General features: G+C 33.0%; 1 protein-coding gene and 2 long non-coding RNA genes across 4 annotated transcripts; 1 reads left to right on the top strand and 2 right to left on the bottom strand.

Annotated features, from left to right (window-relative positions):
* Window positions 1-1,621: 1,621 nt before the first annotated feature.
* LOC103314659 (uncharacterized) lies at window positions 1,622-7,327 on the bottom strand. Of its 2 annotated transcripts, XM_064354607.1 has the most exons (6): window positions 6,747-7,327; window positions 6,390-6,552; window positions 5,187-6,122; window positions 5,108-5,137; window positions 4,713-5,058; window positions 1,622-4,671 (listed from the first exon to the last, which is right to left on the bottom strand). In XM_064354607.1, exons 1-3 carry the CDS (start codon window positions 6,795-6,797, stop codon window positions 5,725-5,727), a joined length of 612 nt encoding a protein of 203 aa, XP_064210677.1. In that variant the 5' UTR covers window positions 6,798-7,327; the 3' UTR covers window positions 1,622-4,671; window positions 4,713-5,058; window positions 5,108-5,137; window positions 5,187-5,724. The 2 variants fall into 2 exon arrangements, with proteins under 2 accessions (XP_064210677.1, XP_064210676.1); XM_064354606.1 differs by having other exon boundaries at window positions 5,108-6,122.
* Window positions 7,328-17,986: 10,659 nt separating this feature from the next.
* On the top strand, window positions 17,987-22,239 carry LOC135265287 (uncharacterized). Its single transcript, XR_010332882.1, has 3 exons — window positions 17,987-18,294; window positions 18,345-18,794; window positions 18,853-22,239. It is a non-coding gene; the product is annotated as an uncharacterized LOC135265287 (long non-coding RNA).
* A 3,371-nt stretch (window positions 22,240-25,610) lies between these two features.
* Window positions 25,611-26,992, bottom strand: LOC135265289 (uncharacterized). Its single transcript, XR_010332885.1, has 2 exons — window positions 26,345-26,992; window positions 25,611-26,279 (listed from the first exon to the last, which is right to left on the bottom strand). It is a non-coding gene; the product is annotated as an uncharacterized LOC135265289 (long non-coding RNA).
* Between the last annotated feature and the right edge of the window lie 23 nt (window positions 26,993-27,015).

The following is a 27,015-nucleotide window of genomic DNA, read 5'->3' as shown; positions in this document are numbered from 1 at the left end:
GATTAGTGCAATAGATTTAGAATCTATTTATGTAACGTTGTTACAAGTAATATTGATTATTAAAGATTTTATTATAATTTTTTTTTCTATATTGATTTTAATTTTAGGGGTTTTAATTGGCGTAGCTTTTTTGAGGAAGATGATAGCAATTAGAAAAAAATGTAGGGAAAAAGGTAGCCGGGCTGAGGCTTTAGGATCAAATCCGCATTCAAATGGGGATCTTTTTTCTCGGTCAAGAAATGATTTTTTTGAAGTTAAGTTTAGAACTACAATTAGAAGTGTTCTGATAATAATAATGATTAGAGCTAGTAAAATTAAAATATGAATTACTTATACTATTTATAGATCTTTTGATTGGAAGTCAAATATAATTTTTATACTATATAAGTAATTACCTACCTCATCAGTAGACTGAAATATAAAGAAATAATCATACTACGTCAACAAAATGTCAATACCAGGCTGCAGCTTCGAACCCAAAATGGTGAATCTGGGAGAAGTGATTATTTAAATGTCGAATTAGACATACTAGTAGGAATGTGGTTCCAATAATTACATGAAGTCCATGGAATCCAGTTGCTATAAAAAATGATGATCCGTAAGCTGAGTCGGCAATTGAGAAAGAAGATTCGTAGTATTCATATCCTTGAAGAAGTGTAAAATAAAATCCTAAAATTACTGTAAGTAGTAATCCATGAGTGGCTTGCTTAAAGTTATTTTCTATTAATCTGTGATGTGCTCATGTTACTGTAGGCTTATTGGAAAATGAGCCTGGAATGATCAAATTAGAGCTTGGTAAAAGCATTTTATTTACATTAAAAGGAGAGTTGTGAAATTCAATTTAATTTGATAGTAGCTTGTTATTTATTTGGTGAGTTTATTTTTTCTGTAAGAAGAATTTTTGTTTTTATTAATGTTTTTGAAAAAATTCTTTTAATTATAGTGAATAGTACTGTGAAGGATTTAATTTTTTAAGGGAAAAGCATAGTTGATTTTTGGTACCTTTAGTATCAGGGTTTATTAAGTTGGATTCAAAGAATTGATTGTCTCGAATTTAAAAGAGCTAAAATAATATATCTTTTACTGTAGAAAAAGTATTTATAATATTGTTTTAGTAATGAAACGTTAGTCGTTTTTAAATATATCTAGTTTTCTGAGAAATAAATTTAATTTATTTATTTTTTATTATAATTATAATTTTTTATTTTATGATTAAAGTAAAATATTTTTATAGGGATAAGCTTATAAAAGGATTTCTATAATTAGATTATCACTGATTAATTTGTAGGATTAGAATTTTTCATTATTTTTAATATGTTATAATTAATTAATCTAGTAGTGTGATTTGAAGTTTATTTGGATTTTTTATCAGAATTTCTTAAACAATGGGGAATTATGAGTAATAATGATAAAATTAGTATAATTTATTGTAAAATTAATTTTTATTTATAAGGTTAGTTTAAGAAACTCGGCAATTGAATTTTCACCTGTTTATTAAAAACATGGCTTTTTGATTATAATTTAAGGTCGGGCCTGCCCAATGAGTGTTTTAATGGCCGCAGTATTTTGACTGTGCAAAGGTAGCATAATCATTAGTTTCTTAATTAGAAGCTGGAATGAATGGTTTAATGAGAAATTAACTGTCTCTAATTAATTGTATTATAATTTGAATTTTAAGTGAGAATGCTTAAATTTTTTAAAAAGACGAGAAGACCCTATAGAGTTTTATTTTTTAAGTTTTTATTGGTATTGAAGTTTTCTTTTCCTTGATAGTTTAAAGAATTTTGTTGGGGTGATAGGAAAATTGATTTAACTTTTTTTTTGTTTTTACACTGATTAGTGAATTGTTGATCCTGAATTTTGGATTAAAAGATTAAATTACCTTAGGGATAACAGCGTAATTTTTTTTGAAAGTTCATATTTACAGAAAAGTTTGCGACCTCGATGTTGGATTAAAATTAATTTTCGGTGTAGAAGCTGGAATATTGGGTCTGTTCGACCTTTAAAATTTTACATGATCTGAGTTTAAACCGGCGTGAGCCAGGTTGGTTTCTATCTTTTATTTATGTTAATGTTCTAGTACGAAAGGACCGAATGTTAAAATTACATTTTGGAGCCCCTACCAATATATTCACGCCTATAAAAAATTACTATACTAGAAATAAATAATACAAATCTCATAAAAAGAAATGATATTCAGTCAAATAAAAAAGTCATAACAATTCTTCTAGAGTTAATTATTAACAAATTAAATTCCAAAAATCAAGTTAATCCCTCAACAATAAAATAAATTCTAAAAAGAAAAAAAACCGTTCTTCAAAACAAAAACAATCCAGAAAAAACTAAACAAATATGAATTATTTAAAATTCTATTAGAATATCCTTAGCCCCACAAGCCAAAATTTTTTTTAAACTATTTAAATAAATTCATAAAACCAATAAATCCCCCCTCAAAACACAACAGCAATTAATTAAAGTATTAAGAGTGAGATATGTGGAATTTTTTTGTTACAATAAAGGTGCAAGAAGAGCCCACACTACGTTTTGGTTGAATTTAACCAACTCACCTATTACTATTAAATTAGAGGCTTCTTATTTCAAATACAAATAACTCAGCATCACGGACGCACATCAGACCACACCGTTCCTCAAACAAAACTGAAGGAAATTCATTTAAGTTTCAGTTATTAACAGCTTTCCTGTTTGCAACAAATTTTATTTATTTTCCCACATAAAATAAGTTCATTCGAACATCAACAGCTTTATTAATTACAGTTTATAGTACACATAAATTTACAATACTACAATACTTTTCGTCTGTTTGTACATTTTTAATGCTTAAGCTAGTTCTAACATAATATTTCATAAAATGCTTAAACAGTTTCAGACACTGGTAAAGCTTGTAACAATAAATAAAAACTTGACTAACGTCCGGACTAAAATTGCTAAAATTTAATTATAAAAACACACATTAGTCCACAATAACTTACGTACCTACAATTCGTCATAATCACACAAATCACACGTAATTACTTTTCAAGAATTATTAGCTGGGATTCACTAAATTGTGATTAATACCTATCGTTTTCTTCCACCTAATACTGCGATAATTACAGGGATAAAATCGTCTCAGTTCACTTCTCCACAAAGTAAATGTATTACTCTGCAGTTACTAAAAATGAGTTAGTAGGTGAAACAAAATTTAAATTACGAAACTTACCCCAACTTTAAGTAAAAAACACATTAGAGCTAATTATCTTGTACGAACAGACACAAGCTGATGGAAATCTGTACCTATCAGCGTACGGTCTTCCATTTTCATCAGCCGTCAGTAACAATTTTTCGACGAACTTTTGTCGACACCTTGTTTTTAACTTTCTCACCTTCTCGTAAAATTTGCACATTTGATTTTTTCTAAAACACGTACTAAAGTCCGTCCTTATTCACAATAAAATTTAAAAAACTTACATCACGCAGACCTCTACGGACACTCCTTGTTTGTATCCATCGAAGTTGTAGATAAATTTCAGATTATTTTTTATATTATATGCCGCTTTTGGGTATATAATACTTTTGCGTGATGCACAAATACAGGAAGTGTCTTGGTTCCTACTCATAATGGGCTCTATTACTGCCATACTCTGAAAGTACCGAGAAAACTCCTTTTCGCGGCTTTTTAATATTTTGGAAAATAGTTCTTTAGGGTAGCGGTCCAAGTGTTCACAGTACGTGTGATTTTGGCAGTTGGGGACCACCGTCTCGTACAAAAAATCACCCCCAATTTCACTCGAATCCGGAAAGGTCAAACCCTTGCGATCATCTAAAACTACGAATTTACTACTTCTTTCCTCATTAAAACCAGTTTAAAATTACACAATTAGAAGACGAATGAGAGAAAAAATTAGAGTGTCTTCATTAAAAAACTTTGTGTTATTCTGTTATATTCTCTGAGATTAGTTTACACTGATTAACGCTTGCTAAACTTACCCATCTTGGCTGGATTAAATGACATGGTGCCCAACTAAAAATCAATTTATTAATCAAACTTGTAACAGCTTAATCACACAGCGCTTCACAAGATATATTCCTACCTCTTTGAAAACGGCAAAAACCAACACAAAAACCCACATTTCTTCCACTGCCACTGAAGGTTGTGTACTGTCTTCTGAACAGGTACATCTGACACTAACAGCAAAGGATTAAGAGTTAATGATACTTACCGTCCACCACCTTGACCATCATTTTCACTAACAGCAGGAGACCGGCTCCGAAGGGTATTCGACTACGAAATTCTTTCACAAGAATTTACAGGTCGCCGTGACATCAAAACTCATGTTTACTTTTATTTCATTAGAAAAGGTGGAAAAAAAAAACGAATGTATAGAATCAAAGTTTTATTGTACCGGGAAATGGTATAACATTTCAGCTTCAAAGACACGTCTATTGATCGCAATTTAAGGAAAATTAGTTGTCAGCAAACTCTCCTAAACTCGGTTAAAATTAATAATTGGTTCGTATGCACAGACACAGGCGGAAGGAAACCAGAATAAATCCCACACAGGTTTTCCGTATTCATCGGCAACCAACAGCAACATATCGCTGTACTTTTGCATACACTTCGTCCTAACTTCCCGCGGCGTTCCCTGGAATGATCTGCAAGCTGTTTCAGCTCTAATAAGAAAGTAGAAATCGTAATCACTTCATGCACTTACACACATTCTTCTGTCCTTACGCCTTGCTTGTAGTTATCAAAATTGTAAACATATTTCCACTCGTTTCTGACGTTTTGCGCCACTTTGGGATATTGCGTTTGGACGTGAGAATTGCAGATGTAATATTCAGTTACTCCGTACAATCGATTTTTGATAGATTCTTCCTCGGCGGTGCTTTGCGGCATGAAATAATCTTCCCCGTATGTGGTGTTTTCTAATATTACGCTAAATTTATTTTTGGGGTAATGTCCGACGTCCTCACAAAATGTTTTGTTACCGCTACACTTTGGAGCAATGAAAGTTTCATGCTCTTCTAGCGAGTTCGGAAAAACGATGTGATTGTTTCCTGCCATAAAAAATAATTAAATTTTCATTTTCAAGGCGATAAATCTTACTCTGCCAGGCTGGACTTGCTTGAATACTGACTAAAAAAACTATAAGAAAATCCAGAAAAAGAGAAAAGAAATAACTAACCACTTCCATAGTCATAAAATAAACACAGACGAAAACACACTTCACCCACATTCGACGTTTGCAGCCACGAAGAATAATGTTGAATAGAATCGTAAATAAGTGATTAGGAAAGTTGAAAGGGTTTAGGGTTTCGGCCAGAGGTGGGGAGAAGGGTTCGTTCATTGGTTGTGGTTTGCTTCTGTATGATTTTATTCAATAAATAATCCCGCTGCCGTTTTTACAATAAAAAGTTCAATCACATAACTTATATCACATTCTTTATTTTATTTTCCTTTCCCTTTCGACCTTAAGGAAACATCGTCGGCGCCAAATCGGGACAAAAAACTCAGATCCTTCCTGTAAGAGCAGCAGCAGGCTGACGGTAACTGGAATGTGTCCGGGACAGGATCCCCATTTTCAGATAAAGACATCATCCTCCGCAACATGTATTTTTGCTTGCAGCTGGTTATGTAGCCGTTCGCCCTGTCGCCGATGAGGTCACAAGCCGCCCCTTCCCCGCAACACTCTGTCACCGACACAGAAATCAACTTTCAACCCTTTACTTTCGGCAAATTTCCGTCCTAATCCCTTGAATGTATCCGTCTTCCTCTTGATTGATTATGACCTTCCACTTGTTGTTTTTGTTGATGCCAACTCGGGGGAAAATCGTTTTGGATATGCTCGTGCAGATGAACGCCTCGAAGTCGCCGTTTCTGTTGGTGATGCTGTAGCGCTCATCGAGGGGTTCGTCCTTGCCGAATAAATCAGTATGCACCCGCTTGCGCTTAAGCACGTTTTTCACGTGGTTGTAAGGATAAGAATCAAAGTCCTCACAAAAAGTGTTGCCTTCGGCACACTTAGGAGGACCGTCGATTTTCGGAACATCATTGAAAATCACTTGGTACGTGTCGGGAAATATTATGTCCTGGTCGCCGAACTCCCCGCCCAGCAAATCCCCTGAAAGCGACCAATTAGTTTTCTAACAAATTTCAAGCAAAAAATAAGGACAAATAAACACACTTGTTTAAGTGTGGACGATAGGTCAAGGTTACGTGTTTTATGTAAAGACATAAACAAAAACAAACAGTGGCGTTTCAATCAAAATTTCATTTTTTTGTGTTTGTTTCCTGTTCCCAAAACCACTCTCTGAATTTATGCCATTTTGAAATTAACCTTGGACTAGGTTTATAAATCTGCGCTAAGTAGACGAAGATTGATTCGTACCTCGGAACAAAATCCTGGTTTTAGTTTTATTCTTGTCATCTTTTAACGCCTCGCCGGTTAGTTGTTTAATAAAAGTGATAGCGCTATCATTAATCCCTTCAGTCACTTTGGAGATGGCTTCAAGCGACTCTTTAAATTGAGGTCGCGTCTCTGCAATATACACCTACAACAATTGCAGTGATTAAAGTATTAAGTAAAGTAATCATCAGTAGAATGGAACAGCGGTTTGTTTAAACATTTTCATGGTTATTCACATAAACTCGATTGACAGGTTTGTTTTTTTCTAAAAGCAATTTCCGACTTTGTTCCTCGAATCGGTTTCAAATACTTTCGCGCAATTAGACAAAGTGTACTCACCGTTACCGCAAGCACCACTAAAATAAAAAAGACGTAGCAATTTTTCACCATCGTCTTCCACAATTAGCCGCTGAAGACGCATTTACAGTTACTTGCACTAGTTTGCAAAGATTGTTCGTTGCGCTCAAATCCTTATGAAATTCCGAGTCCCCATTTAAGCCAGTTGTAAACACAAACTGATACATTGCTAGTTACAATTTTCGAATAACAAACTACACTACACTTGATAATGACTGTAGCCGCAATAAATTATAGCAAGTAACACATTAGCCGCAAGGTTTAGTCATCATATCGTAAATGAAAGTTCGATCAAACTCGTTCTCGTTTTATTTATAGAGTGCCACTAAATCTACAAATTATTTTCAAATACTGTGCTCCCGCCAAAGCGCAACACAAACTGTTTGAAACTAGTTTCGTTTCTGTGTTTATAGGTATAAACGCTTCATGTGTGGAAATTTACATAATTTACTGGCCAGCAATTAGACTCCGGTACGCGTCCGTGAAAGTCTTTAAATACACAGATACATCTTCACTTCTGAGTGATTTCACTCGATGGCCGTCAACCATGACCGGGGAATTACCAAATTTTTGCGCACTTGACTCACTTCACTGTGGCAAAAAATACATTAACAACAAATAGCTTTTTTTTTAAATTAAATGAGATTTCAACAAATAATACCATAAATATTAAATAGGTACATTGGTTTAATAGATATACATAATTTAACTTGTAGATAACTCTTTATTTGAATGTGTAATCGGTATTGCATAAGTCAGTGGCCACATTTGGAAAATACATTTTTAGGCTTATTTAATTTTCCTACATTTCGTATCGTTAATAATAAAGAACTCCCCCAAATAAATTAAAACTGGAAATAATTACAAAAAGTTACAATTTAAGTTATTACGACTGAAATAAACATCAAAATCAGAAAAGTTCTGCGAGTTATGCTAATGACAGATGAATTTAATCTGTGCAAAAAAAATAATTTTCTGCAATCCTACACAAGAAGTACGAGTAAAAGACCTAAAGTCTACAGCGTGTCTTAATTTTCATTTTTTCTGCAGCTGCATGTACTTAAAATGATTGCGATACTGTTATTAATATTAATTTAACATTTGCAACAAATAGACAATTAACTAAATGCGCCACTTAATTTAAATGTATTGAGAAGGTGATTGGAGTCAAACTTTTCGAAAGTCTTTCTTAAAAGTTGTGTGCATGTATTACAAGGGTAACTTTAGACGCTAATTACAATGCTGTTATGACAAAATTATAAGCAACACGCGAGTCCGCATATAATTAATTATTCTTCTTAGTCAATCACGTGAAATAAGGTAAAAAGAAGGGAAGATGGAGTGATGTAGTATTCATTAAATGTTAATTAAAGAGGAAGAAAACTTAACTCATTACTCATCGGCAATCTTAAATCGCAGCACCCGTCTAAAGTTCCCCGTGCCTGATGGTTATACAACAAAGTGGGAAATACGCCGTACAAAAAAGAAAAATACAATCATGTGAAAAGTTCCAATACTTCCGATAAGTTTATTCTTTCCCCTAGGGCGAAAATATGAATTATCTGCAAAGTTTTCCCTTTGATTTTTAAACTTGAAACTTTGATCTGTTTCGTTAAATTCCATTATTTGTATGCAAATACGTTTGGCCAAAAGTTGTGGGAAATAACGTCAATACTTATTGTACTAAAATCCGTTTTGGTAAAAAAATGTGGAAAATTTAAATTATTTTCTTTTCTTCGGCGACGATGTTCTAGTTGATGGACGAATGTTAGCCAAGCCGTGAAGAACAGGTGAATGAAATGGATTTCCCAAATCGATCGGAAGTTAATTGACACTTTCTTTCCAAAAACGAAATCAAGAGAAACAGCAAATAAAAAGCGTAGCAACAATAAATGAATACATCATGATACGTAATTTATAATAATTAGGCGTCAAGTTCCTGAAGTTGGAAATTAACTGATCAGCTCCTGAAAAGCTTCATGATGTTCAACACTTTACGTTTCACGCAAACCAACAATTAATCACAACTTTCTTTCTCCATTTGCTGAAATGAATCATAAATTATTAACGAGGATCGGCGTCACAAACGTAGTTAGGAAATTTTTAATTACTTCCGCCAGTGAAGTATTTAGCGGGAAACACAGTGATACAGTGGCTTCCGGCCGACTGTCCTGCGTCTGGAAAAAGGACGAAATGTTGGCGGGACACGTCCTGCACTATGCAGGTCTACCAGCAGTCTCTTTCCCACAACATTACCGTTTGACTTGGTGTCCTTGTCGATTTACAACAAATTTTAATGTACTCTCGAACAGCGGTAGTGTTGAATGTTGTGGTCGGTCAGACGCTCCGCTCCGGTTAAAACAGACGTTGGGTCTCTTTAGCCGCTTTCGTATCATGCAGACGGGGTGGTAGTTGCTTTGTAGTGCTTAGTAGTTTGGTAATAGCAATGAATGGCAACGTGATAATAGTTTTAATGTCCTTGGTAAGAAACTAATGTAACTTTCCTCAATTTTCCCACAGTGACCTAAACTCAAACAGCTCGCAAACACAACAAAATCTTACTTGCAAATTCCACTTTTGCATAAATCCGCGTCACCTTCTTATTAAAAAAATTATTCGAGGAGTTATTTATACCTTTCTGCGGTCGCAATTATTATTACCTTTTTGTTTTTATTTGCTATTGTTAAATGTGTGTTTATCGCTCATTTGCATGGCTCAAAACATGATCGCGCAGCAGCTTGCCTGCTCTAGTAACTTAAAAGGCTCAAGACCCTCTGGGAGCTGGCGCATACGTTTTACGTGTAAACTGTTTTTACTGTTTTTAGCCACAAATTTAGACTTGAAGAGTTTCTTGACATTTGCAGTGTTTCTTTATAAGTAAATGTAGTTCCAAGAAACATTCTTGATTAAAATAAATGGCTAGATATTTTTTTATTAAATAAAATGTCTGTTAATGAAGTTGATACGAATTTTTGATAACGGTGCATTGTATTGAGAATTTAAATAAACCATTTTATAGGAAATTTAAAAATACAGACCTGAGATATTTTAGATTTTTGTTAACTGTTCTTAATTGATAGATATAAAGCAAAAATTAAATTGTAAGTAGGCAACTTTTAATGCATCCTTCTTCGAATGCGTAGCTAGCTGGAAGCAGATTTATGACGGGTTTAGGACGCACCGCTGGAGGTAACCACCATTGGGGTGACCCACAAGATAATAATTTTATTGCCTTTGTTCAAGACAGAGAAATGTATCGGCACAAATAGGAATTTTAGCGATTTCTCTAATAATGGTATAAAATTAAAGCACATGATTTCGGAATTAATTTTTTTAACAAAATAATTAGGTACCTATAGATTTGCATTACGTTTTTTTTTGTGTAGACACTGCTATCAACGTATCTTATGAGATTTTGAAATACGAGTAATCACGCTCGCTATTTTTTTGAATACTTTTAACAATAAAATTATTCCTGTTTTAAAAAAAATATAAAAAAAGATGATTAAAACTTTGGTACTTAGCTTCGTTCTGTACAGGTTTTGTGATAGAACTACTGAGCTCCCTCACCACGACAAGGTGTCAACCCACTGAGGAAGTTTTTTTTTACTTTTATTGTTCAAATTAAAAATTATAATTATTATTAAAATGCTTATCATCATATTATGTATTTATGTAAAAATCTCTAAAACTTAACTTGAAATATTATTTACAAATCCTTTTTTATTATGCTGCGTAACGGTAAATTGCGACTATGTCTTGAATCAATTATTTCTGGTAACATGGCATTCATATAAAAATTTTCAAGACAATCTATCATTCCTCCGTTCCAATATTTACTATCGTTTTTCTCAATAATACAATATTTTAAATCTGTAGAGGTGTACACTATAAAATAACAAGTTTGGCGATTAGTAATGTGGAGCTGACCTTGTACTTGATGCATGTAATTATCTTTTTCTTTTAAAACTATTTTACTATCATCTTGAGAATCTATTTCTAAGTATTTAATCAATTTTTGTTCTATGGCAGTTTTAATATTTGTGTTTCTTGCGCTAAATGGACATTTAATTTCAACAATAGCATTGAACCCACTAACCCATCTGGTGTTGCACCTAAAAATTTTTTTTCTTTATCAACAAAAAAGCCGCATGAATCTACCTTTATACCTGTGATCTGTTCAAACTTCTCCTTTGCTTTCTCTTCATTATCAATTCCCCACTGTAGTGGTTCGGGTAATTTTTTAAATTTAGATAATCCCACACGATACAAGATATCTTTTACAGCATTCGAGTAGATAACGAATGGGGGGACAACACAACACAACCTTGACCTTGAGTTTGACCCCGCCCATTTTCCCTCTCTTTCTTTCAAGGTCACTCGTTCTCTCTCTCTTACTTTTTCAAGGCCAACCCCTCCACTTCCCCCACCACTTCAAGGCCAAGACATTATTGGACCTTGATGTTTTCAAGGTCAAGGCCATTCATGCTACTCCCCACTTTTGCAAGGCCAACAACTTCCCTCTTTACTTATCATTCAAGGTCACTGCAGCTAATATATATAAAATTCAATACAAATTCAAAACAGTATCTAATAAGTATTTCTCAATACTAAAGTAGTAAAAAAATGTGGTATCGTTTTACTTGTGAAGGTGTCATAATAGTGGAAGAAACGTGTTTCCACAACCAGTTAGGACACATATCTTTGGAAGGTGGTTGGGAACGTTTCTTTAATAGAGTGGTTGTGTGTGAACAGTGCAGCACTAAGGACATTTCTATTATTAATCCAGATGGGTGGAATAATTCTTTAAGTATTGACATTACTTGTAATGAAGAAGAATTTAAAGAGTTACTTAGAAAATATGTTTTCCTTTGTCATAAGTGTAAAACTCCGTGCTACACAGCTAGCCAAGTGGATCCGGAAAATGCCCAAAAAATTATAGCTATATACCACTAACTTAAATCAGCATAATGGAAGTTGACAATGGTATGTAATATGAGATTGTATGTACTCGTAGAAATTAACTTTTAAATGTTTTCAGATCCTTACTGCTACATGCTCTTTTGCCTGTCTCCAAAGGACTGTAGTAACAGAAAATTTTTTTTTGTTTGAAATGTGTGAAGATTATGGCAGTGAGATTTCACATTTGTCATCTACATGTGACTTCAGTGTTAAACTACAAGTGTTTTTGGACAGAATTCTCAGTTGTGTGGAAATAATTTAATAAACAAAATGACTGTTAAAATATGGTATTTTAGTAGAGAGCGACAAATGATGTTTTATGATTCTGATGACTATGATTCTGACGACTCATCAAGTAGCTGTGATAGTGGTATAGAATGTTAGTTAGTTAATAAGAGTAGAAATTAGATATAAACAACTTGTAACCTTAGATTAAATTAGTATCTAGATTGTTCTTTTGCTGTATGGATAAAAGTAAATAAATGAAGTTATATAATAAACAGACTTGTGATTCTCAACATAGTATTGATTCAACTCTGACAAAGAGAGGTTGGGGTCTAATAAATAAATTAATAAATAAATTACCCATTGAATTACATATACCGGGTTATCAGTTTTGTGGTCCTGGAACCAAATTACAAGAACGAATTGCACTTGGACATAGTGGTAGAAATAAATTAGATCAGGCTTGTAAAGAACACGATATATCGTACGCCAACGAAACTAATTTGCAAAAACGACACGAAGCAGATAAGTTATTATTAAGTAAAGCAGTTGAACGTTTAAAAGCAAAAGACGCATCGTTTGGGGAAAAAGCAGCTGCATTAGCAATTGCTGGTATAATGAAATGCAAAGTAAAATTCGGAATGGGAGCTAAAAGTAAAAAGGGTAAAAAAAGAAGACAAAAAAACTACGAATTCTAGTTGCTCCTAAATATGGTGGTTTTTTACCATTCCTATTACCACTATTAGGTGCTCTAGGCGCTTTAGGAGGAGGAGCTGCAGGGATAGCGACTGCTGTAAATAAAGCTTCGGTAGATAAAAAAATGTTGGAGGAAACTATGCGGCATAATAAAGCAATGGAAATGAGTAGCGGTAAAGGTGTAGGAAAAACTAAAGGGAAAGGTCTTTACATTGGTCCATATAAATGGTATCAGAAAAAAAACTCCCAGTAAAATTACCACGTCACGCCCTCACTAATATTGAAATAATAAAGTTTGCTCGACTATTACAAATTCCAAATTTTAGAGGTGTATATATGCGTAATAAATTACCGAAACTTATACATAAAAATAAAACAGGAATTATAAATTTAGATGAAGAAAAAAATAGTGGAACTCATTGGACAGCATATGTAAAAAATAAAAAAATATATTATACTTTGATAGTATGGGCAATTTAAAACCTCCAACAGAGATTATCAATTATTTCAAAAGTGATAATGATGGTAATAACATTACATACAATTATGATGGATATCAGAAAATGGGTTCATATAATTGTGGACAATTATGTTTAAAGTTTTTATATAGACACACATGCAAATTATAAGTTTAGTCGAATCAAAGATGCTGTTTGTATTAACAGGAAAATCAGCGATACTAAGTGCTGACTTTAATCCACCGATTGATGTTAGTGATGGTGTCTATGAACTGGGTGTTACAAATTTTGAAGTCTACAACAGTATACCGAATATTGATGAAGAAAATAATAAATTCTTTTTCGGGGATGTCGAATTTAAAATACCGACCGGTTGTTATCAATTAACCGATATAAACAACTATTTACAACATGTAATTGAAAAACAATTCCGTAATGACCTCTTATCTATTACTGCAAACAATAATACATTACATACACATATCAAAGCAACAAAAGATGTTGACTTTACCAAACCAAATACTATCGGACCAGTGTTGGGATTTAATAGTCAAATAGTTCCGAAAAATGTTGGAAAAGATTCGGACAATATTGCAGACATAATGAAACTTAATTCGATTATGATTGAATGTAATATTACAATTGGAAGTTTTAAAAATGGAGAACCTGTACACATAATTTATCAATTTTTTCCAAACGTTCCACCTGGATTTAAAATAGTACAGTCACCAGATCATGTGATTTACCTACCCATTAGTGTTAAAACTATCAGAAATATTACACTTAAAATAATAGATCAAGATGAAAAGTTGGTCAATTTTCAACAAGAGACTGTAACAGTTGGATTACATTTGCAGAAGAAAGAAGAAAATGGGTATTAGTTTTAGAACTGACTCATATAAAAAGCAACAAAAGTGTAGAAAAACAGTTAGTACGAAACGAACCGTGAAACAATTAAGTAATAAAAATAAACTGTTTCTAAAATCATTAGGATTTGAATTATACACATAAAAAATGTTCGATATTGAGAAGGGTATTGAGTGGGATGAAGGTGTGGTAGGTTACAAATTTCAAAGTCATGAGGCATATACAGCCAGATATGAAAACACGGATGAAATTCGAATTCCTTTACAAGAAGATTTGTGTACACTACCATGTGATAGTTTAATTTTAATTGAGGGACAATTGGTTAAAACCGACGCTACAACCAATAAAACTGTACCAGCAACAAAAACCAAGTTTGTAAATAATGGTGTCGCTTTTTTGTTTAGTGAAATACGGTATGAAGTAAGTGGAGTAACTGTAGATACAAACACAAAGCCAGGTATTACAACAACTATGAAAAATCTGGCATCATTAAATCAAAGTGAAAGTCTGAAATTAACAATGTCTGGTTGGGATCTAAATGAAGAAGCCACTAAACCTATAGATGGATATTTTCAAGCATGTATCCCATTAAATCGACTATTAGGATTTGCAGAAGATTATAAAAATATAATGCTAAACATACCGCAAGAGTTAATATTAATTCGTAGTAATAGTGATGTCAATGCATTAATTTGTACAACAAATGAGAAAGCACGAGTTGTAGTTGATAAAATTGCATGGCTAGTTCCACATATTGTGCCCGGTTTAAAGGAAGAGGTTAAATTGACAAAAACCATTGAAAAAGATAAAGAAATTGCAGTACCGTACAGAAGCTGGGAACTTCATTCGCTGCCACTCTTTACAAATACTACAAAGTGTAGTTGGCCTGTGAAAATCTCTACAAAATTTGAAACACCTCGTTATATTATCTTTGGCCTTCAAAGCAATAGAGAAGGACAACTTGATAAAAATATGAGTAAATTTGATAGAGGCGATATAACCAATATGAGAGTATTTCTAAATAATGAACGATATCCGTATGAAAATTTAAATATTTCATATAAAAAACACCATTTCGGTATATTATATGAAATGTTTACAAACTTTAGATCCCGATACTATTATACAGATAAAAAAGAAACACACATTACACCTACACAGTTTTTCGACAGTTATCCACTAATCATAATTGATTGTTCAATGCAAAAAACTGGTTTACAAACACAGTCTATTGCACTGAGAATTGAATTTGATACAGACACCGGTATAAGTGAGGGAACCACCGCATATGCATTAGTCATTAGTGATCGAGCCTTTACATATACACCGTTGACAAAATCTGTAAAACAAGTCTAAATTAATATTAATAGTAATGGAGAACGAAGTGATTATAGACGTTCAAGGTTACAAAATTGGAAAAAAGTTTATAGTTAAAGAACTGGCTGCTTTAAGAGGAGACAAACTCGCACACTATGTTTTTCAACCCCCTTTCCCTTCACAACTTTTGAATCCTCAACATGAAAAACAAGTAAAATGGTTAATGAAGAATTATCATTGTATTGACTGGAATATGGGACATATTCCATATTGGAAACACGTACAAGTTATAAACAATGTGTTGAAGGATGTTGACAAAATTTACGTAAAAGGAAAAGAAAAAGCCGAATTTTTGAAAAAATATACACATAAACAAGTTATTGAATTTCCACAACAACCAACATTACACGCCGATAAAGTTAAATGCATGTACCATCTGAACGATAAAGCATATTGCAGTCTACATAATGTATTTTTTTTAAAACAAACATTTCGTTGAAAGTGTACAAAACATTGTGTAAATAATCTCAACTCATCAGTCTATTAGTAATCATGGATCAAGAGAGTTGGATAACGTGTCGTAATAATCCAGGACATCGCCTGAAAGTAAAACATCTTCGACGACATTTACGAAGATGTCTTCCACATCGTGAATATTCTTGGAGGAGTTTTGATTGCGGAAATGGGAATTATTTTGATTCAACTTTATCCCATAATACTAATAATGATTATCAACAATCATCGAGAAGCAACTTTGAAAATACAAACTCTTCAAAAAATATTTTTTGTAATGATATGGAATATTAATTGAATTAATTAATTGTAGGATTTATAAATAAATGTTATATATTTATAAACATTTGTATTTTTTTCATAATATTTACCACTCCCTTACACTTTCAATAATCCTTATACACCACCCAAAAAAATTCATTTTATTTATAAAAAAAGAGTTGATTATTGCAGTGGATATGAGTGATTTTTCTCATTTTTTCAATAAATTAAACAGGTTAACGATGTCCTTGAAACAGGCGGTTACACTCCATCCTGTCTACATAGGTCTTCTTTTTACATTTTTTTGTGTCTATATGTTAACCTTGATGGAATACACCAATGTAGTTGCAGTAAGTGCATACAAAGAAGTTGACCTTGACGGGAGCTTTTAACAATTTATAAATGTGCAGAGAGTGCATGCAGAAATTCATTCTGTGTTGTACAGGTAGTCTGTGTACGAAATAATGTGTTCAAATTATTTTGCTAATTTTAAACCGTGCACTCATGGTGACGAGTGTTGTCAGTGTCCCGGTCCCTCAACTAGGACAACTGTAAGTAACCAGTCATCAAAGTTATTATTTAAAGTATTGAAGGGAAAAGTTGCAAATCCCTATCAAAACCGTAGTGGTTTTAATAGGGATAAACCTAGAATCAATATCGTTTCTGATGTAATTATTAGACCTGCTAATTCAAAATTAATCAAAAATGATGAGACACAATTTGAACAATTTGCCAAGTCGTCTTTAAATCAATCTTTGAGGGAAGATTGTCTTGAAGAGGATGTGATTGAATGTAGTCAGTTAAGTGTGAAAGAGAAGCAATTAGCTAATCACGCTGTTGCTAATATTGTTCAAATCGTTGATGAGGATGATGATGATTCTATGGTTATTCCTTCATCACAATCTGATAGTGAATTATCGTTTTCTTTACCATTCACGCAATACCTGGCTCAACATGGTATTGAAAATGATTATTCGGACGACATCTCGTTGACCTTAATAGACCAGTTTATTAACGAAGACGAGGCGGCGTTCAATCCGGTTGTGGATGAAGGAACTTGTCCCATCAATAATTCGATTACCGATGAGTTAAATGTATTTGATAATGATATGGTGGTGGTGGTGGAAGAACCCCCAATCTCTCCCAGTCCACCACTACCACCACAAAGCCCCTTCGTTGAGCCAGTGTTTACCCGCCCCGTTACACTAACATCTCCTGAAGCGGCACCCGCGATATTAACTCAACCCCCTATGATAATATCGCAGGACATCATTGACGCTTTATCGGAGCCTTGGGTTGAGGTGGAAAACATTATCAATGGTAACGTTGAACATCCCCCTCAACCCAATTCACCGATTATTGAGGAAAATGATGTTCTGCCAGAGAGATTGGTGGTGGTAGAGGCCGAAAATAACATCATTCGGTCACCACAACCATCACCACCACCGTCACCCATAATATTATCACAGGGCGTCAATGACATGCAACAACCATCTGTCATTGACGCACTGGCAGAGCCGTGGGTTGAAGAGAGGAGGCAGGGTGAAGAGATGGATGTTGAAAATGACATCATTCAACCCTCTCAATTGTCACCCATTCTAGGGCAAATAAATAATAGGATTGAGAATAGGGTGGAGGGTGGAGACGATGACGACGACGAAGACATCATTCCACCCACTCCCCCTCACTCACGATCAAGGAGGCGTCGGCGCCCTAGAAAGCCTCGTAGACGTTCGCGAAAGTCGCCATTAATATTAATTATTAATAATTATAATATTAATATTAATATTAATGATGTTAATATTAATAATTAATATTAATAAATCCTATTTCCATCCCACACTCATATCAAGTACATTTAATTCGGACGCGATTTTCCAAATTTTAACATCATACTACCTACAACACGATGGCAAGCATGCTGCTCCTCCTCGAGGTCTTGCTGGATACCTATCTCTGAACACAAAAAAATATATATTTATATAGTATAAATAAAAGTCATTCAAAGATAGTAACAGAAGGCAGCAAATTTATAATTAAACTTTGTTAGTAACCTGTTTAATTTATTGATTTATATTTTCATAAGAAAATGCATCACTGTGAAAACTGTAATAAACAATTTACAACCCGTCAATCACGACTACGCCACGAAAAGCTCTATTGTCAAGTGGTCAAAAAACAGGAAAATGGAGGACCGGCCGCCAAGAAACAGAAAATATGTCATTCAACTGGTAAGTTTTAACTAATAGGTACTCTATTTTCAATTATTTTTCTTTTCTAGCTAGCAACAATTATATGTGCGTTACATGTAATCAAGAAATTGCTCCAAAGCTTATTACGGCCCATGAGAGAAGTAGACAGCATAGAAATAATTGTCAAAGTACTCCCTTGGAGGATGGGGTGTTTGCACTCAGCAGTGCATTTAAATCACGCATCGCTTCATATAGGATTTGTGATGAGGGCCATTATATCGATTTAAATGAATTTATGGATAAAATTCACAATAAATTACTTAGACTTATTGTTTCACAAATTGAAAAATTTAGTACAATCAAAATAAATTTGGAATTATTTAGATTGTATACCATTGAGTCAAAAAATATATTTGATGTAAAATCTTTCAATACTACTAACAGAATTGTCACTTTAGGCACGAATATTAGGAATATGTTGCATGACTTTCAAGAAGTTATTAGTCAAAAAATGATGGATTTTTTGGAACGAGATTCAGGTAGTTATATATTGTAAAAATCTTTATAATACAATTTTTTTTTGCTTCTTTGTTTTAGGCTGGACACTTGTGAAAATCTTACATTTAGAATTAAATGTAAACTATTACAATCCATTGAAAGCTTCATCGTATATCCCACTACCGCCAAGCGTGAAAATGAAGAGGGCAATAGTTAATGTTCAAAATCAGGATATTCATTGTTTTGGTTGGAGTGTCGTAGCAGCAGTGTGTCTACCTATGGGACCAGAACATTTGCCCAGTTCATATCCACATTGGTCGACACTTTTTAATTTCCAAGGTATTGAATTTCCTGTAAAACTGGATAGTATTGCAAAATTTGAAAGTCAAAATAATGTCTCTATTAATGTTTACGGACTTGAATTACTTTATGTAAACAATAAGGTAAAATTTGAAATTGTGGGACCATTATATTTTACAAACTTTAAGAAACCGGTACACATAAATTTATTATTGTTGAGTGATAACGATGGTAATCAACATTACTGTACAATAACTAATTTGCCACGTTTAGTATCTTCCCAACTCTCAAAACATCATCATTCAAAATTTTTCTGTGATGGATGTCTACAATATTTCACAACCCAAGCTTTATTAGATAGACATTCTTCGACTGATTGTGGAAAACTTTATGCTAGAATCCTAAATAATGAATTAATAACAAATAGATTTGGTTATAATGTTCCCGCTAATGTATTAGAATTTCAAAATTATCATCATAAAATGACTATTCCATTTATTGTTTATGCTGATTTCGAATGTTTATTGAAACCTATGAGTACAGTTGCACCAAATCCAAATCAATCATTTTCGATAAAAACTTTTCTCCATCAACCATATTCATGTGCATATTACATTAAATGTTCATATAACGATCTAAATTCCAAAGTTTTCGAGGACAGTCATCTGTGGTTGACTTTATTACAGCATTAGAAATAGATTTGATAGAGATTTATAAAAAGTATTTAAGTATTGTACAACCAATGCTTCCATTAACTATTCAAGAAGAGTTTGATTATCTTACAGCAACGGAATGTCATATTTGTCAAAAACCTTTTCAACAGAATGATATTAAAGTAAAAGATCACTGTCATTTAACGGGTCGTTATAGGTCCGCCGCGCACAGTAATTGTAACTTGAATTTTCAAATTCCTAATTTTATTCCGATAGTATTTCATAATTTAACAAATTATGATAGTCACTTATTCATTAAAGAGTTGGCCCTTGAAGAAAGTGAAATTAATATTCTTGGTAAAACTAAAGAGAAATATATTACATTTTCGAAAAAAATTTGTGTAGGCGAATATCTAAATTCAAACAATCGAATAGTCAAGGAGCACTTACACTTGCGTTTTATAGATAGTTTTCAGTTTTTGGCATGTTCATTAGAAAAACTGGCAGCAGCCTTGGATGATGCTCAATGTATGGAAGTAAAACGATACTTTCCCGTTGACAGAGAATTTCAGTTAATTAGACAGAAAGGGGTTTTTCCATATTCATTTATCGATGATTTTTCTAAATTAGATCCCACGGAATTACCACAAAAAATTGATTTTTACGATAAACTTCGCGATGAGCATATTTCTGAAGATGATTATCAACGAGCTAATACCGTATGGAATACATTCCATTGTCAGACTCTAGGCGAATATTCTGATCTCTATTTAAAAAGTGATATTTTGCTATTAGCTGATGTCTTTGAGAATTTTCGAAACATGTGCCTTAAGCATTATGAACTTGATCCAGCACATTACGTGACAGCACCATCTCTTAGTTGGAATGCTATGCTTAAATTTACCCATGTAAAATTAGAATTATTGACTGATATAGATATGTTGCATTTTTTCAAAAAAGGGATTCGTGGGGGAGTTAGTACATGTGTTAAACGAGCGGCTCAAGCAAATAATAAATTTCTTCCAAATTATGACCCTTCGAAACCGACATCATACATTTTATACCTCGATGCAACAAATCTCTATGGTTGGGCTATGAGTGAAGTACTCCCTTTAGGTGGATTTACTTGGCTAACGCAAGACGAAATTAATTCACTTAGTATTATGGATTTGACTGATACCACACCTGAAGGTTATGTCCTTGAAGTAGATATCTCTTATCCTCATCATTTACACAACTCTCATAATGATATGCCATTTCTACCTGAAAATTTAATTCCACCAAACGGAAAATGTGCTAAACTCATTCCAAATCTATGTGCTAAAACAAACTACATAATACACTATCGAAATTTAAAACAAGCTCTACAAAATGGACTAGAATTGACAAAAATTCATAGAGTACTAAAATTCAATCAATCGTCATGGCTCAAACCATATATTGATTTAAATACGAAATTACGAAATCAGACTAAAAATAAGTTTGAAAAAGATTTATTTAAACTCATGAATAATAGTGTGTATGGAAAAACCATGGAAAATGTCGATAATCGGGTAGATATTAAACTGGCTACACATTGGAAAAAGAACGGTCACAAGTATGGAGCAGAGACATGGATAGCCAAACCACAATTTAAAAATTGTTCTATTTTTACTGAAAATTTAGTTGCAATAGAAATGAATAAAGTTCAAGTAACGTATGATAAACCTATTTATGTAGGATTCAGTATATTGGAAATTTCAAAAACTTTAATGTGTGACTTTTTTTATAATTTCCTTAAAGTTAAGTATGGAAATAATGTACAGCTTTTGTATACGGATACGGATTCATTAATTTTAGAAATTTATACGGAAAACGTATATAATGATATTAAGCAGAATATTGATCGGTTTGATACTTCAAATTATCCCGAGAATAATATTCATGATATTCCTAAAACTGTGTCTATTATCGGTAAAATGAAAGATGAGTATGCTGGTGTACCAATTGTACTACTTTATGGCACCGGTGCCAAAGCATATTGTGTGCAAACAGTGAATGATTTAATTAAAAAGGCTAAAGGTGTAAGTAAACATGTAATTGATAAATCTCTAACACTGTTACAATATCGGGCAATTGCAACAAATCCTTCATCTTCATCAGTTTTCTGTGTTATGAACGTTTTCAAATCTTATTTACATAATATGTATACCGAATTAAGGAATAAAATAGCACTGTCTAATTTCGATGATAAACGATACATTTTAGGTAATTCAATTGACACATTAGCCTGGGGACATTACGATATTGATAGAGATCGAAATTTAGATTCTCTAATTAGAGAATTGCAAAAATATGTGGAACCCACTGATTGAATTTTACCTTATTGTAGATATGTAACGATATGTAACCATTTATTTATACTACATAGTTATTATTATTATTATTATGTATTTATAATTGATGTAATGTGTAAAGTATTTTTATTTGTATTTTGTAAGTCAACAATGAAACTTGTGCAACAAAAAGATTTATTAAAAATTTCTAATCACGACTATTCAGTTTGTGTACCCTATCAACACTTTCCTAAACATAATACTTTACTCAATAATAGTGTAAAAAGAGGACTAGTGGTTGGACGTTCTGGATGTGGAAAAACAAATGTGATATTAAGTCTTTTGCTGCATCCTAATGGATTACGCTTCACAGACATTTACTTATTTTCAAAAACCCTACAACAACCAAAATATCAATTTTTAAAATCGGTTCTGGCACCTCTCGATAAAGTCGGTTACTATGAATATGAAGATGGTGCCGAAATTCCTCCTCCTAAAGAAATCAAACCCTATTCCATAATAATATTTGATGATGTAGTAACTTGTAACCAAAATATAATACGTGATTATTTTTGCTTTGGTAGGCATTATAATATCGATTGTATATTTATTAGCCAAACGTATTCTTCCATTCAGAAACAATTAATTCGTGATAATGCTAATTTCATAATTATCTTTCCTCAGGATGTATTAAATTTAAAACATATTTTTAATGATCACGTTGGTACAGATATGTCATTTGAAACCTTTCAGAAAATGTGTTCACAGTGTTGGCAAAAACCGTATGGATTTATTACTATTGATAAGGATGCTGAACAAGACAATGGGCGTTATCGTAACGGTTTTGATCAGTTCATTAAAATATAAATGTAAATGTTTGTCAAAGATTTATTTATTAGTCGACGATCGACATGGATAAACGTTTAGCTTTAGAGCTGGATAAGGCAAGACGACACGTTAAACAAAAAGTACGATCATTATCTTCACACATTGCAAGTTCGCAAAGACGTTTCGCAACCCACATTCAACCTCTAACCGATCCAATAAAAAGTTTAATTTCTGAAATTAAACATGAACGCGAAGTTGTCCCAAAACAGGAAAAAATATCAATTCATCATGAGGTCAAGCAACCGGAGGCGAAGCGACTTTTTGAGTCAACGACTACAAGCCGTAGTACTACATCGCTCGATCCACGATTCAGTTTAATGCGACAACATGCGGCTGCTAGCACACCCAGAGAGGAGGGAGAGTCACTCAAGAACGTGACCATTGGAAAGTTGCAAGAAACATTAATAAATTTGTCAAAAACCGATGCATTTCGCCATTTTCTTAAACAATGGACCGGTTTACCTCGACAGTACATTGAAGATATGATTATTGACACAGAAAACAAATTTGATCATCAATATGGTGTGAGACATGGAACCGAGGCAAATAAATTTTTTATTGGCAATTCTGAAATTGATTTCAAAGACGATCATGTAATCGTTCAAAATGTAGCTTATCCTGATACACCTGGATTATATGAATTATTATTTAAAAAAAATCCAACTAATTATACTCAATCAGATTTAGAAACTTATCGAAATATTGTCATTCGAACCAATGCAGACAGAAAAAACTATAAACCAAATGCACAAATTCTGGGTAATGTAGGGAACAAATATAAAACAATTATTCGACATTTCTCGAGACAGCCACTACCGCTTCAGGAACACCGTGCATCTCAGTCGCCGCCATTTTACAGTGATACTGAAGAAAGCCTTGATGCCGATCAAGGTCAATCGACTCCTGTCCAGCAACGAAGCCGCTGTAGTAGTCTTTCAATTCTCGTACCACCAGCACGTAAACAGTATCCGCGACTTCGCAACATACCTGCAATACAACGATTGCAGGCTCAAGGTCATGAACAATCAACTCCGACAAGTAGTATCCAACCAATATCAAAAAGAGTTAAGGGTGGTGGTATTCTTCGCACATTGGCTTTAACAGATAAAAATTTAGAATTTGTTCCCTACAAAAATCCCAACACACTCGTAAATAGACTACGTCTTTTATTATCATCGACAGTAGCTGGTAATAATAATCATATGAATGAAATCAATCGCATCATAACAGAATTGCGTGAATCGAAAATAATTCGTTAATAATTTAGAGACGACTTGTATATATTGCAAACACATTATATTTTATAGTTAGTATTTCTACATACTTTATTCATTCAATAGACAAGAATATGACATTAGATAAATTTGGTGAACACATTAGTGAACACAGAATTCGGACAACTTTACAACGTGTCAAATCTTTCTCATATACCACAATCTCACTCTTTGGGACACTGGATCCAGCTAAAAAACTTTTTGTATTATTTAATATTGGTACGAATTATATTTTCCCATTAAAAGAAGCAACGATTACGTCTGTACATGGTAGTCCATCGAGCGGGTGGATTGCATTAATTAATTCGAAACAAACTACGAATTTAATTGGTCAAATTTTACATGAAGGTGACAAACTATCATTTAAATATGGACCCAAAACATCAGAAGCTAAACCGATATATATAGAAATAGTTTTAAAAGTACCAATCCACCATGAAGCGTAGTGATTTAAATATTAAGCGTCAAGTTGTTAATGAACTACATGCACCGGCGAGAGTGAACTTTAAAAGACGACGTGTGATAGTGAAAGGTTTAAATGATTTATTGCAACTCGATCTGGTTGAAATGATACCATATTCACGCGTCAATAAAGGCTTTAAGTATATCTTAATGGTTATCAATGTTTTTTCTAAATTTGTATGGGCTGTTCCATTAAAGAATAAGTCGGCTTTAAGTGTTGTAAATGCAATTAGTGAAATTTTAAAAACTCGACGTAACGTTCCTAAAAACATTCAAACAGATCTGGGAAAGGAGTTTTACAATAAACATTTTCAACAATTAATGAATAAATACAAAATTAATCACTACAGTTCTTATTCGAATTTAAAAAGTAATGTCGTCGAGCGCGTGAATCGAACAATCAAGGGAATGATGTATAAAGAATTTTCGGTGCAAGGTCACTACAACTGGATAAACATTTTACCTGGCATAATAAAAAAATACAATAATACCAGACATAGGACTACTAGTTTAAAACCGATTTCAATAAATAAGAAAAACGAACGCAAAGTTTTGGATCAAGTTTATAGTCATCTTAAAACAATGGACATTTATAAACCCAAATTTAAAGTTGGTGATTTTGTTCGAATTAGTAAACATCGACATCTTTTTAAGAAAGGGTACACCCCAAATTGGAGTAATGAAGTATTTACAGTTTCGAAGATTCAAAATACTAATCCTAGAACTTATTTGCTACAAGATGTTTCTGGAGAAACAATACGAGGAGGTTTCTACACTGAAGAATTACAAAAAGTTAAATATCCGAATGTATATCTCGTTGAGAAAGTTTTACGAAAGAAAGGTAACCGTTTATTCGTCAAGTGGAGTGGAATGGATAAAACTCATAACTCTTGGATTAATTCATCGGATATTACATAGATAATTATTATTATGAATTGTTTTTTAATAAAATAAACTAAAAGGAATCGATTAAAACACTTTATTTCATCAATATTATAGGTAGTACATTAAATATCCTTAAATCTATTATAAATCCTCCATATTATTCTACCACTTATTTAATTATAAACTAATTAAATCAAAACGCCTCTTGAAACCTTTGCCTTTGACGCGCGCCCGACACTGATCAAGGTTAACAAGTCTGCATCACATTACCTATGCACATAAATAATATATGAATACAAATACTATAAAAAATAAAACTACAACAATGCTATTTTTAGTAACTAATTTGAATTTCTGAATTGTAGTTTTGTCTGTGGAAAGCAATTTCACATATCCACATTTTGGAGAATGTTTTTTATGCTCCATAAACGCATCATCACTTTTTTCCCTTCGTGAAATTATTACTCCACAAACAAAACACTGGGTACAATCAGATATTTGAATATAAAACAATCCCGCTTTTGCTAAACTCCATGGAGATGGGTATGAATGTACCCAGTTCTTATATGATAACAGTCTTTTATCAAAACACTCGTATAAACTTTTTTCATATTGTCCATCGTCTAGACACATGATTTTTTATTTATTTATTTATTTTAAGAAACTATCACTAGCACAAAACGCACACTACTTCACACACATAAGTCTTTTTCCGATAATTTCATCCTACTCTTCGGCACCCTCGTTAACTGTAAATGAAATATACATTTCTTTAATTTCTTTTCATCCTCCATTTTACATTATGTTCACTCACCTAATATTTCATCATCAACACGTTGAAACTCAAAACAATGTGCAGATGTCGGGTTTCTAGCATCTTCTTTTCCCAAATATATTAAATATAGTGGACGTGGATCTCGTAATAACTCATCAAATTTCTCCTCAGTCAAATAATCACTTATTCTTCTCGGCAGAAACACTGCATAATTGTCCAACTCAACAAGCACTGAATTTCCGAACAGAGACTTTGTGCGTCTAATATTATGTATGCGGAATCTTGTGTTCAACTCTAGCTCACCAGCTTTTAAAATGGGCTTCTGTCCGCATCGAGCGATTCGATTCAATACATCCATGACCCAGCAGCGAATACTCTTAGACATTAACACAGATATATGCACTTTTTTATATTCTTATTTCTCGGAGGATTAAATCAGTACTGACTGCTATCAAACTTGTACTAAATTCTATATATTAACTATACCCCCACTTTTTAACCTTGAATGAAAATGCACCAATATTGTGGCCTTGAAAAAGTGAAATAATGAGAAAAAGTGAGATGAAAACATCAAAGATAAAGAGGGAATGAGTGGTCTTGAAACAGGGAGCGACTCTGCTTGCTGGTCACACTTACTTGTATTAGTAGGTTGAAATAGGTGTACATAAAAACATGTAGCTTTTTTTTTACAACTTTTATTTTTTTATACA

Source organism: Tribolium castaneum, chromosome 2 (assembly GCF_031307605.1).
Source record: "Tribolium castaneum strain GA2 chromosome 2, icTriCast1.1, whole genome shotgun sequence".
Classification (NCBI taxonomy): Eukaryota; Metazoa; Arthropoda; class Insecta; order Coleoptera; family Tenebrionidae; genus Tribolium; species Tribolium castaneum.
This window is presented reverse-complemented; position numbering and strand designations above follow the sequence as displayed.

Coding starts and splice junctions, on each gene's coding strand:
- LOC103314659 (XM_064354606.1), bottom strand. CDS start 6,797: ATGGTGAAAAATTGCTACGTCTTTTTTATTTTAGTGGTGCTTGCGGTA. Junction 6,553..6,746: donor TAGTGGTGCTTGCGGTAACG/GTGAGTACACTT, acceptor CAATTGTTGTAG/GTGTATATTGCAGAGACGCG. Junction 6,123..6,389: donor AACCAGGATTTTGTTCCGAG/GTACGAATCAAT, acceptor GGTCGCTTTCAG/GGGATTTGCTGGGCGGGGAG.